General features: G+C 41.1%; 1 protein-coding gene across 1 annotated transcript; it reads left to right on the forward strand.

Moving 5' to 3' along the window:
- Positions 1–2,387: 2,387 nt before the first annotated feature.
- LOC309358875 (vomeronasal type-2 receptor 26-like) lies at positions 2,388–11,227 on the forward strand (the record flags this gene model as incomplete). Its single annotated transcript, XM_081892143.1, has 7 exons — positions 2,388–2,528; positions 2,674–2,786; positions 3,899–4,190; positions 5,116–5,829; positions 8,000–8,134; positions 9,125–9,251; positions 10,326–11,227. 7 exons carry the CDS (start codon positions 2,388–2,390, stop codon positions 11,225–11,227), a joined length of 2,424 nt encoding a protein of 807 aa, XP_081748269.1.
- Positions 11,228–15,598: the final 4,371 nt, after the last annotated feature.

Raw genomic sequence — 15,598 nt, forward strand, 5'->3', positions numbered from 1 at the left:
TCTTTCTCATATTTAGATTTGATTATTTCAGACCTGATGTTTTCTTTTCCAGACACAGAGAACTGTTTCCAGTGTCCAGAAGATCAGTTTCCAAATGACGACCAGGATTCATGTATTCCAAAATACATAACCTTCCTAACGTATGAAGAACCTTTGGGAATCACTTTGACCAGTTCTGCTCTTTCCTTGTCTTTCATCACAGCTTTGGTGATGGGAATCTTCATTATGCACAGGGACACTCCCATCGTCAAAGCCAACAACCGGAGCCTCACCTACCTTCTCCTTCTCTCCCTCCTTCTCTCCTTTCTTTGTGTTTTGCTATTCATTGGCCAGCCTGAAAGTCTTACCTGTCTTCTTCAGCAAACCACATTTGGCATAATCTTTTCAGTGGCAATTTCTTGTGTGTTGGCCAAAACCATCATTGTAGTTCTGGCTTTTATGGCCACCAAACCAGGGAGCAGGATGAGGATGTGGGCAGGAAGAAGACTGTCCATTTCCATTGTTCTTTCCTGCTCCCTTACACAAGTCGCCATTTGCATTGTGTGGCTGGCAATATCTCCTCCGTTCCCAGATTTAGACATGCATTCAGTGACCAAAGAGATTGTATTGCAATGTAATGAAGGATCATCCTTCATGTTCTATTGCGCTCTGGGCTTTATGGGCTTCCTGGCCATGTTCAGCTTCATCATGGCATTCCTAGCCCGGAAGTTGCCTGACAGTTTTAATGAAGCCAAGTTCATCACCTTCAGCATGTTGGTCTTTTGTAGCGTTTGGCTTTCCTTTGTCCCAACGTACTTGAGCACCAAAGGAAAATACGTGGTGGCTGTCAAGATCTTCTCCATCTTGGCCTCCAGCTTTGGGATCCTTGGCTGCATATTTTCCCCAAAATGTTATATTATTATACTGAGGCCTGAGTTGAATAACAAGGAGCAGTTAAGAAGAAGGAATCATTGAAGCCACTAAAATTCTATGACTTTAGAAAAACCACGAATAAACTTTTGGACTTGGTTCATTTTGAGATGTCTTCCTGTTTTCTTTGTTGTAAGACACTTGGAGCCTGATTGTTTTTTGAAGAGAGCAGCGTACAAATAAAATTATGAATGGCTGAATGATCCTACTTTCTACAAGTCTTCCTAGGACAGATGTTATGCTAACCAGTCTATAAGTTTCAGGACCTTAAGGCCTGAATAATAATAATAATAATAATAATAATAATAATAATAATAACTTTTATTTATATCCCACCCTCCCCAGCCGAAGTCAGGCTCAGGGCGGCTAACACCACATATATAACATTAGTATAAAATCAAACAATAATTAAATTACCTCCTAAAAACAGGTCAAAATCACATTAAAGTCTAATTAGATGGCTTTCTGAAGGTTTAGGGTTGGGAACAGTAAATGTTCATCAGACCCAACTGTTTACACTGTTCTTATATGGGCCTGTGAGGATGCTGGGAGGCCTTTTTCATATTAGTTCTTATACAAAAAGAAAAGGGGAGTCAGGCTGAGCCCTGACCAAAGGCCTGGCAGAACAACTCCATCTTGCAGGCCCTGCGGAAAGATGTCAAATCTCGCAGGGCCCTGATCTCTTGTGATAGAGCGTTCCACCAGACCGGGGTTGGAGAAGTCAAACTCTTCTTAAGTAAGCATGGGAGTTTCTACAGTGCATCACTGGGCAGACAATGAATAGTCTCTGGCAGACCTTATAAGGTGGGCAACCTCTGGCACAGGAAGAGGTGGAGAGTCTGCTGGGTTGCTGAGTTGATCCTTGCTCTCTAGGTGTCTCATTACAAATGAACAGAAGTCAGGACTGCAGAGAATACAAAGCTGGGGCTGGTTCTCAAGGATATTAAACTCCCTCCACACACAATATTTTTTCAAGGGGATTTCAAACATCATCTTATTAATAGGGAATCTTTTGGAACTTTTCTGCTACTTTTGAACTCTGGAAAATACCCACAAAATACCCTCATTCCCTCCATTCATATAGACCTCTGAGACCTGCACAGAGCAGGCAGCCCAACTTCACTTTCAAGTATAATGCATCTAGCATGTTATTTGCTTAATGGTCCCTGATAGTGCATAGTTGAGAATATAAACATCATCGGCCCCTAACTACTATAGTTACATCCATCTAGTTTCTTGCTACAAATTGCATCACCTGGGCCCATTAATTTCCATAACACAACTAGGTGACGACATAAACTGGATGATTGCAGCCATCACATCTAAGTGCCTGTAAACCATAATAATGTGATTATCACCCTTGTAATTATTAACATAAGAACAGAAGACACTTCTCCCCACACAAAGGGACTATGAGCTGCATTATTATTAACGGAAATAGGAGGATCCTACTAATATCCCTTGCACATTTCCAAGGTATGACGAGATATCCAGCGCTTGGTGAGTCTGATAACAGAGACTTTATCCTGCACCATCTGAGCCACAAATCAGCCCCTAGTGGCTCCTTAAGTCATGCTGCTCAGGCTGCAGTACAGGACTCAGCAAAGGAGAATGTGGAGGTGGGAGAATTTATGTACAAGAAGAATTATTTCATGCAAGATAGTTGGATTTGTACTATGGCTGCCAGTGCTTTTGCCTCACGTGACATGCAAGATTCCTAACATTGAATGCAGCATCAGTAATCCCCTTCCTATTCTTCACAAGTACTACCAGCCAGGAGATCTCATCATTGCTGGTATTATGTCTCAGATCTACATATTCTTCAACTCAATAGACTTCAAAAAATGTCCTTCTAGTGACCTCTTTGGTGACATTGTGTAAGATTTGTTTTCTAAAATCCTCTGATACCACATATTTATTATATTTTCCCTGGAAGAGCCAGGCCCATAGATCAGTGTTAGATCCAGCGAATGGGAGAAGAATGGCAGCTCAACTTTCCCTGCCTTTGTCAAATAATTGCATCATACCTGCAGCTAAGCCACATTAATCATCACCTTCCCTTTGTCTTTTTAGTTGTGGCAGCCATGAATCTAACATCCCCAGCCCATTTTCCTCAGCAGCTTAAGGAGCAATTCAAAGCCAGGATCTGCAAGGTGGATCAGCCTGGGCTCAGCCAGCTGAAACCCCTCATCCCAGATCAGACAGAGATATAGTGATGTAAGTCTCCCATTCCAGCTAATTTTTAGCTCACCTGACTCATACAAGGCCAGGGTAAGCCCCCCAAAGGGGAGATGTTCCAGGTGCATAGCAGTGTTGGTGCAGGTGGAGAGCTATTCCATACTGCATTGGGTTTCCTTCAAATGACCTAGCATCCCAGTGGAAGCAACCTTAGCAAAAGGGATTGTGTAAGTCAAACTCTTTTTTAAAAAAGCTTAGTTCCCCAGTTTAGGGCTGGAATCTGTTTTTTTTTTTAAATGATATTTATTAAATTTTCCATTAAAAACATACAAATACAAGACAACTACAGTAAAAACAAACACAAACAAAAAAACAACAAGTATAATTTCAAATCTTATTTTCTCAACCTATTTTTCCCGACTTCCTCGTACCTCCCCATTTTGTATTCTAGTTTCATTATCCTGTCAGCAAATCCATTCCCATATTTCCCAAAAATTTTCGCTAATTCCATTCCTTTTCTTAATCAAGGTCTCTGAAAAACCACATTATTTTTAAGACCACTGTCTATCTAACATTCATTAATCTTATAGTATTTATTAAGATAGTTTTTAAATTTCTTCCAATCTTCTTCCACCGTCTCCTTCTCCTGGTCGCGGATTCTGCGAATCTGTGTGTGCTAATGTTCTTCCAGATTTCTTTAGATTGAGATAGATTGATCTGTAAAATATCATTAGCTCAGCTGAAGTGTAGCAGATGTCCCATCCAGAAGGAAATGCACTGTGGCACAGCTTGTACATAACTATCATTTCAGGATCATGACACAGCTCTACCAACACATCCTGGCATTAGTATTTGCTGTAAAGGAGATCAATGTAAACCCCCAAATCTTACCCAACCTCACCCTGGGCTTCCACATCTATAACAGTCAGTTCAGTCCAAGCTGGACCTATCGTGTCTCCTTGGAACTCCTCTCTACGTATGGCAGATACATCCCCAACTACAAGTGTGGCTTCCAGAATAACCCCGTAGCAGTCATTGGAGGCTCAAACTCTGAAGTCTGTCTCCACATGGCAACTATACTGAGCATCTACAAGATTCCACAGGTAAAATTCTCCCAGAGCATGGCACTTTGCAAGTTCTGAAGATCAGCTGTACCTTTACAACTGTCACTGTGTTTATCCTTTTTCATTTGTTTTCCTTTACTCTTTTCCCTTATTACTTAATATATGATAACTGCCATGGAAATAAATGGTGAAGAGCTGGACAGATATCTTAATATAAATATTTGTGTCTAATTGTGCTGATCTATGCTTGAAGTAAACTGGCTGAGGGACTACAGTAAATATGCCAGTGTGGTGTCCTTCAGATGTGATTGAAATCCAACTTTCATCAGCCCCAGACAGCGTGGTCAGTGCTCATAGATTATGGGAGTTCTAATCCAACAACAGAATATGGTGGAAGCCCTGCTATGCCAGTGAATGTAAGACATGGCACAACCACGAAAGGCAAATGCGTGCAATTGTTTGAGTAGACTGGCACAACCCTCTTTCAGTTTATACTTTCTGCCACTATAGTTTCACAAGTGAGGCCAAAGTGAATTCCTTTGCTAGGTTTAGAGCAGAGCTTTCCAAACTGTGTGCCGCAACATGTTGGTGTGTCGCTGTGTCACACAAATGCACCCCACACTCCTGCCAGGGCTGGAAAAGGGTTAGTTTAACCTCCGGTTTGCTAGTAAAATTGAATTACTATGTCATGAAATGATGCATCTCTTAAAAAGTGTGTCACCAACATGAAAATTTCAGAAAGCTCTGGTTTAGAGAATTGGTCAGCATATTTATACCTTTGAATTCCAACACTTTCTCTTAAGCTAAAAACTAAAAAACTCCCAAGTCGTCAGCACTCAACAACAACAGCAACAAATCTGAAATCTAGGTTGGATTTTAACTGCTGCCAATACAAGTTAAAAAGTAAACCACCTCACCCTTTTTAAAAAGTATCTCATCTCCTCATTTCCTACCTTTCATTTAGCTCATCTATGGCTCTGCTCCAGTGGGGAAAATGAAAACTGAAGCTGCTTTCTACCACCAAATGTTCCCAAATCTAGACCATCAGTATGAAGGGATTCTCAAGTTATTGCTACATTTCAGGTGGACATGGACTGGTTTGTTGACTGTGAATGACGAGAATGGAGACAGGTTTATACAGAGCGTGGTTCCAAAATTTATCCTGAGAGGAATCTGCTTTGATTTCATGGAAAGATTTCCCACAATTACATATTCTAGCAGTGTTACAGATGTGGTTACAGATGGACTTGAGACATTTAATATTGCCATGAGAAGTACTGTCAATGTGTTGCTCATTCATGGTGAAATTGATTCCATGACACTTTTGAGAGCAGTTCCTGAAATGTCAGAATATGAAGGTATTCCAATGAAGGCTAAAGGGAAAGTTTGGGTCATGACAGTCCAGATGGATTTCACATCACTTCCCTTTCAAAGAGATAAGGACATTGACTTCCTCCATGGTGCTCTATCCTTCACAATTCACTCAAAGGAGGTCTTGGGATTCCAGGAATTTTTTCAGACGAGAAATCCCATCTTGGAAAAAGAAGATGGCTTTATGAAGGTATACTGGGAAAAGGCATTTGAGTGCTATTTCCCTGACTCTGGGGAAAATATGCAGGATGGCAAAATTTGCACTGGGGAGGAGAAGCTGGAGACTCTTCCGGGGTCTATTTTTCAAGTGAGCATGACTGGCCACAGCTACAGCATCTACAATGCAGTCTATGCTGTGGCACATGCCTTGCATGCCGTACACTCATCTCAGTTCAAACACAGAGCAATTGTGGATGGAGGATGGTTGAAGTTTTGGAATCAACAGGTGTGGAAGGTAAGATCAGGAGCACAACAATGCAGGAATGCTCCCCATACTCTTGGAAATAATAAAAAGGGGAAGAATCCAGAGTGTTTGGAAAGCTTCTGTTCTCACCAACAGTGGTTAGATCCCCCCCCCCATATAACAATTTTTATTAATTTTTACATATATTATCATTACATCACATTATATTTTCATTAATACACTTTTTGGCTCCAACAAGTCTATGACTTCCCTCCTTCTCGGCTATTATTATTATTGGTTAGCATCTAAAGACCAAATTGCATGTATTGTTGAAAACATGATTCACTGTTTTATGAATCTGTTTTACATCTGTCAGTAGAAGCTGCCAGAGAGTTCAGTGAGGACTCATCCTGAATGGGGATAGGCCTTTCATCTCACTAATAGGAGACTGCAACAGGAGTTTTATTTAATGCCAAATGGCAGCTGCTGCAGAGTGGCCTGTTTCTTTCGTATAATTGTTTTTCATGAAAAGATGCCTCATATAAAATCTTGCTGAAATTAAGCAAATTCCCAAAACAGCAGCAGTAATGTAATATACTAAGAAAGCATATTTGTTGTTGTTTAGTCGTTTAGTTGTGTCCAACTCTTTGTGACCCCCTGGACCAGAGCATGCCAGGCCCTCCTGTCTTCCACTGCCTCCCGCAGTTTGGTCAAACTCATGCTGGTAGCTTTGAGAGCACTGTCCCACCATCTTGTCCTCCGTCGTCCCCTTCTCCTTGTGCCCTCCATCTTTCCCAACATCAGGGTCTTTTCCAGGGAGTCTTCTCTTCTCATGAGATGGCCAAAGTCTTGGAGCCTCAGCTTCACGATCTGTCCTTCCAGTGAGCACTCAGGGCTGATTTCCTTAAGAATGGAGAGGTTTGATCTTCTTGCAGTCCATGGGAAGCATATACAGAAGGTCAATTGTCTGCATTCACTTACTTGAGGACATAATCAGATCCTGCAGGATCCGGGCAAGGACCCATCTACTCCAACATCCTCTTCTCACAATGTCCAGCCAGATGCCCATAGGACCTAATTGCAACAGGGCTCACCCCAATTTTGATTCCTAGCAACTGGCAATCAGAGGCATCCTGCCTTCAACCATGGAAGCAGAACATGGACATGATGGCCAGCAGCCACTGACAGCCTTATCTCCTGTGAATTCTTCAAACCCCTTTAAAAATCCCTTCAGTTGGTGGAGCTTAACCCTCCTTTATTCTAAACAAAAATGTAGTAACAAGCCTTACTTGTTCATAAGATCCAGTTACAGATAGGTAGCCGTGTTGGTCTGCCATAGTCAAAACAAAAAAAAGTATAAAGTACTGGAAGGAATTTTTTTAATACTTTTTTTTTGTTTTGTTCATAAGATGTAAAGGCTGCTTGAAAGACTTTGACTCTTCCTTCTTCCTTTTCTTGTGCTGCTTGGTTGTTAAGCATTCTTCTAGATGGAATGAAGGTGATGACAAAGAAGATGGTGGAGATGTGGGGCTTTTAGTGCTTGATAACTACAATTGCATCTACTACTAGTCTTTATAAATCTTTTGTTGAAGGACCCATTCTTCATATCCCTCATCATCAACCTGCTATATCTTAGTTATATATAGGGGACATGGGTGGCACTGTGGTCTAAACCACTGAGCCTCTTGGGCTTGCCGATCCAAAGGTTGGCTGTTCGAGTCCTTGCGGCAGGGTGAGCTCCCGTTGCTCTGTCCCAGTTTCTGCCAACCTGGCAGTTCAAAAGCATACCAGTGCAAGTAGATAAATAGGTACTGCTGTGGTGGGAAGGTAAACAGCGTTTCCATGAGCTCTGGCTTCCATAACGGTGTTTTGTTGTGCCAAAAGCAGTTTAGTCATGCTGGCCACATGACCTGGAAAGCTATCTGTAGACAAACTCTGGCTGCCTCAGCCTGAAGCAAGACGAGCGCTACACCCCATAGTCGCCGCACTTAACCATCCAGGGGTCCTTTACCTTTACCTATATAGCTATTAATTACCCTTCTATTCCCATCCTCTTTCCCCCTCCTGAATTTAGCTCAGCCACTTGGTGAGAAGGAGCGTCTTTAATAATAGTGCTGGGGAAAAAGTTTATTTCAACCAAAATGGAGAACTGGAGTCTGCATTTGATATAATGAACTGGGTGACATTCACAAACCAGTCCATTCTTCAAGTAAGAGTTGGCAGGATAGACCCACAAGCCGCCTTGGGCAAACAGTTCACCATTCATGAGGATGCAATTGTGTGGCCCAGCAGATTTAACCAGGTACAGTTCAGGCCCATTTTTGTGGGCTCTATCTAAAAAGTGTCCTGGCAAAACATCTGTCTGTTGTCATCTTCCTTTGCATCTTCATTTACATACTGGCAGGTAGGCTCACACCCTTTGGAGCATGCCACAAACTGTGCTATTGCTAATCGTGTCCGCCATGTTTGCATGTTGCGTGGCAGATGTGAACATGTTTGTTTACATATGCATATGGCTATCTGTTTATAGGGACTTGGTGCAGTGAAGACCCTGCTCATGCAGTTGTCCTAATTGCATGGACTACATAAGGCATACAACTCTATGAGAACTAGTGCATGATGATATTTAGTGCTTTGTTGTTGGTTGTGTTTTTACCCTCTTGCGCTATTCTTGCATTTTTACTTTATTCTGTATATTGTAAGATGCCTTCAGGTTGTTTTGTATCAAAGTGACAAATGAAATAAATAAGTTTAATGGTAATCCTGATGATATGATGAGATGTTTCTAGACACTGCTTTTCTTACATTCCATTCAATATACATAGCAACACGGGAAAATGCCTTATAACCAGGCAGAAAACTGACCCATCTAACTCAGTATAGTTGACATTGACTGGCAACTGGTCTCTGGGGCTCAAGACCAAGGTCTTTCTGAACCCTAACTGGAGATGCCTGGGACTGAACCCAGGAGCTTCTGCATGCAAAGCAGATATTCTATTGAGCTACGGCCCTTCCCCTAAGGCAAGAGTGAGGAATCTTCAGCCCTCCAGCTCTTTTTCTGAACTGCAACACCCATATTCCAAGCAAGCATTGCCAAGACCTGAAGGTCCCCCACACCTGTCCTAAGGGATGCCGATGTTGGAGTCAGTCTGGGGACACCATGTTTATAGCATCTATGTTTCTATGATTTTATCTACAGGCACTGCCCCTTTCTCTTTGTAACGACAATTGCCATTTGGGTTATAGTAGAACCAAGAAGGAAGGGGAGCCATTCTGCTGCTATGATTGCCTTCCCTGTCCAGAAGGGAAGATCTCAAACCAGAAGGGTAAGTAGTATAATGGAAAACTTTCACATATGACTTAATCTCAAGATGTTTAACTATCTCTTTGCACATGCTGTGTTATTTAATTTTACTTTGTGTGGGTAGTGCAAAGTGACCCAGTTTCGTCTGGTGGCCCAGCTATGCCCCTATCTGGACAGGGGTAGCCTGGCTACTGTTGTCTATGCTCTGGTAACCTCTAGGTTAGATTACTGCAATGTGTTATAGGTAGGGCTGCCTCTGAAGACGGTTCGGAAACTTCAGCTAGTGCAGAATTGAGCAGCCAGGTTGCTCACCGGAGCAAGACGGTTTGAACATATTACACTGATCCTGGTCCAACTGCACTGGCTACCAATTAGTTTCCGGGCCCAATTCAAAGTGCTGGTTTTGACCTATAAAGCCTTAAATGGCTCAGGATCACAATACCTCAAGGACCGCCTCTTCCCATATGAACCTACCTGGACCCTGAGATCATCTTCTGAGGCCCTCCTTTGTGTGTCTTCTCCTCGAGAGGTCAGGAGCGTGGTAACATGAGAACAGGTCTTCTCTGCAGTGGCTCCCCATCTATGCTCCCCCCCTTTTCTTTACAGAACTGGATGAAATTTCCAGGGATAGTATCCACTTCTGATTGGAATCCACAACTAGGTTCCATGCCTACTATCTCTGAGTACAGTATCCTGAATATATAATTGCATAAGAAAGACAGACATATGTTTGTCATACATAGCCACTTCCGAGCTTGAGAGGAGGTGGGGTTGTGGGCTCACCCCCTCCCACACACGCAGGGGCTGGCTCTTAGCCCCCGTGAGAGTAGGGGAATCCTCGGGCGCATCACTGACCCGGCCAGCCAATCGGCCATTTAAGGCCGCCCTCTCTTCCCCATCCTAAAATAATGTGTCCTGTGTCTTCATTTCACAAGGGGGAGGGTACTTGCCACGCAACTACGAAGAACACATCTTTCTAGGTTTTATAGAATTAATATTGGCTACCCCAACAAGTGATTATTATTATTTCTTTATTCTTGATTATTCCGCTGTAAACAGGGCTTCCATATTTCAAACCTTATGTTTTCTTTTCCAGACATGGATGACTGTTTGCAATGCCCAGAGGATCAGTATCCAAATAATGCCCAGGATTCATGCATTCCAAAAATCATTAGTTTCCTGTCTTACGAAGAAGCTTTGGGGATGACTTTGGCAATATTGGCTCTTTCCTTTTCATTCCTTACAGCTTTAGTGCTTGGCATCTTTGTTAAGCACCAGGGCACTCCCATTGTCAAAGCCAACAACCGGAATCTCACCTACACTCTCCTCATGTTCCTCCTGCTCTCCTTCCTTTGTGCTTTGCTCTTCATTGGCCAACCAAAAACGCTGACATGTCTCCTTCGACAAAGTGCTTTTGGCATTATCTTCACGGGAGCTGTGTCATGTGTTCTGGCCAAAACCACCATTGTCGTTCTAGCTTTCATGGCCACCATGCCTGGATCCCAAATGAGGAAATGGTTGGGGAAGAGACTGGCTGTTTCCATTGTTCTTGGCTCCTCCCTGATTCAAACCACTATTTGTACGGTGTGGCTCTCAACCTCTACCCCATTCCCAGAGTTCAACATGCACTCAGTTGTTAAAGAAATTATACTAGAATGTAATGAGGGCTCAGTCGCCATGTTTTACTGCGTCTTGGGCTTCATGGGTTTGCTTGCCACTGTCAGCTTCTGTGTCGCTTTCCTAGCCCGTAAGTTGCCTGATAGTTTTAATGAGGCCAAGTTTATCACCTTCAGTATGTTGGTCTTTTGCAGTGTTTGGTTGACCTTTGTCCCAACCTATCTTAGCACAAGGGGGAAATATATGGTTGCCGTGGAGATTTTCTCCATCTTGGCCTCCAGTGCTGGGTTACTGGTTTGTATCTTTTCTCCAAAGCTCTATATCATTCTGTTGAGACCTGAGTTGAACAACAAGGAACAGCTAAGAAGAACAAAACAATGAAATATTCTAAATTATTTGACCATTTTAAATTAGCAGTGTGTAAGTGACAGGAATTAAGCCAGGGAGAAATAACTCATTCCTATGGCCTTTTATACTGAGGGGGCGTGTATTGGTTTTGTTATTATGGTATGTATTTTTATGTTTTTATACTGTAAACCACCCTGTGATCTTCGGATGAAGGATAGTCTAGGAATCTAATAAAGAAAAATAATACACATGGGCTAAATTATGCTGTAATTTATTGGACTAAGACCTATGTTACTGTTGCATTCTTTATTATTTGTTTACTGTAGATAAAATGCAATGTGAACTGTGGTTTGGATCTAGACTTACTCATATTTACAATAGCCTGTTTGAAAGAAATGAAACATAAATGACTTCTAAATATCCAGACAAAAGAAAATATATGTGAGATACTGGGCTGGATTCAGACTCATAATAGTACTTATCTTCGAGTGAAATAGGCTAAACTACTAAAACTGTCGGGATCAAAACCTTATATTTTTAATCAACAGAAGCAACTGTCTACTTATTTCACTTCCAGAAAAAAATAATCCATAATTGTTGCTATAATAGCTTGTGTGGAGAAAAGGTGAGTATTTGTCAGTCTGTTTAAGTTTTGTACTTTGGAAAAAATATTTACATTATTTCTGCTGATGTCAGTGTGCAAGTGTTGAAGTTTGAGACATGCGTCGCAGGCCTGAGTTGCTTAAGGCCTGAGCCACAGCAGAGGGATTTGCGTTGCCTTATCCAAAACATTGAAAGAAAGTAATTAGAATCATTTTAATAACCCGATCAGCCCAAGTGAACCTTTCCTCCTCTGAAGACAAGTCAGGATGTTTCTTTGCTATGTAACCAATGTCATGGAAATCATTGTATCCTGCTCAATACGCAATGTGTATGAGAAGGAAATAGGGGCAAAAGTCTGGATCACAACAGCTTTCCGTGAAATCAGCTTTGATTTCTCCTAATGACTCGCAGTATCTTCAGCGCTCTCTCTCTTTTGCGGTGAAGACCACAACAATGAGCACCAAACATGACTACTAGGAAACACAGTCCAGACATCTCCAGGTTTTTTTCTGTGTTCATATTCAAAGCATGTGTTATCCGTGAAAGGCTGGATCAGCTGGAGACAGGAGGAGAACCTGGAGATGTTGAAATTCTACTCCTTTGTATCTATTTTAAAATGTTATTTTCTATTTGTTGCAGCTTGCCATAACCTCGTGGTGAAGGATGGGTAATTAATTTAAAAAATAAAACACATCTGCAGAATGGGTCATAGAGGAAGGTTCCCCCCTCTGGTCTGTTTCCAGGCCTTGCCCACTTCATCCAGACAGAGCCCATGTGCCAGACATCTTATCAGTGGGCATGGTGGCACAAGAAGCTCTATTGGCTGCCTCCCCCCAGATGCAGTGACACCACAAAGAAGGACCAAATGTGGTTTTTCATTTGAATTCTACAACATCCAAGTTTTCAAATTAAGGGTCCATTTGGAACTTCTGCAAAAGTTAATTCCACTTTAGTGATTAAATATAGTTCAAACCAGTTGCATGCCTGTGCTGTTTTTCTTTTTAAGACCTCAGTTGTGAACACATTTGTAGCTATAGCAAGTTAAAACTTCCTTCCACTGAGGATTGTCCAGAGAAGACTTCAGCTGAGATGTGAAAAACATGTTTTCTTTTGCAATATTACAGAGAAACAATGAATCAGATTAAGTTCTTAACAGACCTGCAATTATCAAATTAATGACCATTATTTGTACTTCTTCCCCCTATCCTTGGGGCGGTCTACTGGTCCCATGCAAAATAACAATCAAAGACTAAGAGATGTTACTAATATCTAGGAGTCACTGAGAGCTGGGCCTATAGACATAGCTTTGAATGGCCACCTATTCTTTATTCTGTATTTTTTTACCCTTGAATCAGCTGGGTGAGTGATCATTCAAATTCCGCTGAATAAGAATCACAGAGCAGATGACTTGATGTCTACCATTAAACTCTCTGCAAGATGTTATTATTTGGGGTGGTGGTGTTCCTGCTGCTGTCCCAGGGGATATGCATGCTTGCTCCTCTTCCTCAATGTTCTATCAAAGAACCTGTCCCTATTATTCACAAATATTATCAGTCGGGAGACCTCATCATTGCTGGCATTATTTCTCAGATCTACATATCTTCAAGCACCATATCCTTTGAACAACATCCGGCTCAGGAACTTTCCGATGACCACATGTATGTTGCTTTAAAGCCATATCATATTGTTTTAATGATACTTTCCCCAGACATGCTGTCCTTTTGTATGGCATTTGGGAGGAAACAGTTGCTTTATTGATTGTCTTTAGGGTCAACCAGTTAGTTTGGGGAATTATTTTTGTGGATATCTGAAATCTCAATCTCTCTTTGTCTTGTGAGGATGAGAAAACTACAGATTAATCATTTTCTTGTTACATAGTAGTCTGGACAGCATACTGCTTTCAATTGTACTTCATAGAGATGATCACTATCTCTCCATTTTGATGCTAAATATGTGGGACATTTCTTAGAACTGATATACAGAGGGATACTATATGTAATGTCTTGAGTTTCAATGATATATTTTTGCATTAGTTTAGGGTTTTATTCCCTGCTTTCTGAGAGAGGTACGGCAAAATGACTTTCAGGGTTTGTTCATCAACATTACAGGCAGTAAATCTAATGTGAGAATAGTTGGTTTTCAAGAGTTTAGGAAGAGTGGTGCTTTGAGGCGTCTTTTCCAATGAAAATATTTGTCCAGGATTAACTGTTTCAGAGGCTTGAAGCTGAGTTTCAGGAGGCCAAGGGAATAGCATTAGGGAGTGTAGCTTGCACATGTTGAATGGCATGCCTGGATATGTCTTAAGGAGTAGGCACTAATGCAGCCATGGAAAGACAGGTCAGAGTATCAGATAATGTCTTCTTCATTCCCATTGGCCTGTATAGTTGTGCTGCAAATTTCTATTGCTGCTTCTGCTTCTTCTGTTTGCAACACAATGACTGTATGTTTGTAAATGAGATGATGTTTGAAGTTGGAGGTCCTTGTTTTACAACCAGCTCCTGTTTACACTACTTTGGACCTTGGCCTTAAAAACTATTTATGTGCAATATATGGCCAATTAATTTATACACTGAACTGAAATGTTGTGAATGTGATGAACTGAAGCCGATGGTGTAAAATGTAACACATGACTCTCACCATATGACACTTGATAAAGGGTCCTGACTCAGAACTACCAGCACATCCTGGCCTTGGCATTTGCTGTGAAGGAGATCAATGCCAACCCCCAAATTTTGCCCAATGTCACCCTTGGATTTCACATCTATAACAGTCATTTCAGTGCCAGCTGGACCTATCAAGCCTCCATAGAACTTCTCTCTAGACGGGCCAAGTTCATCCCTAACTACAAGTGTGATGTTGAGAATACTCCAGTAGCAGTCATCGGGGGACCAAACTCTAATGTGTGTCTTCACATGGCAACTATCCTGTGCATGTACAAGATGCCACAAGTAAGATGTGTGTGTGAAGCACCTCTAAGTTGAACAAGTCATTTGAATGCCATTCACCTCCATCTTGATGCGTCTTGAAAACTGGAAAAGCTGTGACTGAAATGGACACATTCAGAATATTACTGAAATAAAAAACACCTTGTGGTCTATTATATTTCTATCTCTATCTATCTCTCTATCTCTCTATCTCTCTATCTATCTATCATCTATCTATCATCTATCTATCTATATCTATCTATCTATCTATCTATCTATCTATCTATCTATCTATCTATCTATCTATCTATCTATCTATCTATCATCTATCTATCTATCTATCTATCTATCTATCTATCTATCTATCATCTATCTATCTATCATCTATCTATCTATCTATCTATCTATCTATCTATCTATCTATCTATCTATCTATCTATCTATCTCTATCTATCTATCTATCTATCTATCTATCTATCTATCTATATCTATCTATCTAATCTATCTATCTATCTATCTATCTATCATCTATCTATCATCTATCTATCTATATCTATATCTATCATCTATCTATCATCTATCTATCTATCTATCTATCTATCTATCTATCTATCTATCTATCATCTATCTATCTATCATCTATCTATCTATCTATCATCTAAGCATCTATCATCTTATTCATTTTTGTACCAATAGAAAAAAAAGGAAAAGGCTTCATGGCTCAGTGACGTAAGGTACTTTCCTCCTCCTTGTTCTTCTTTGATGGACCGTTAGCTAAATTTTCCCAGGCTACTTAAATATAGCATGATTTCAGTACCAAAGATGTTTTACCCATTAGATATTTTGAATGTGAAAGTTTTCCCTACCTTATATGGCC

Source organism: Podarcis melisellensis (assembly GCF_964234715.1).
Source record: "Podarcis melisellensis genome assembly, chromosome: 16".
NCBI lineage: Eukaryota > Metazoa > Chordata > Lepidosauria > Squamata > Lacertidae > Podarcis > Podarcis melisellensis.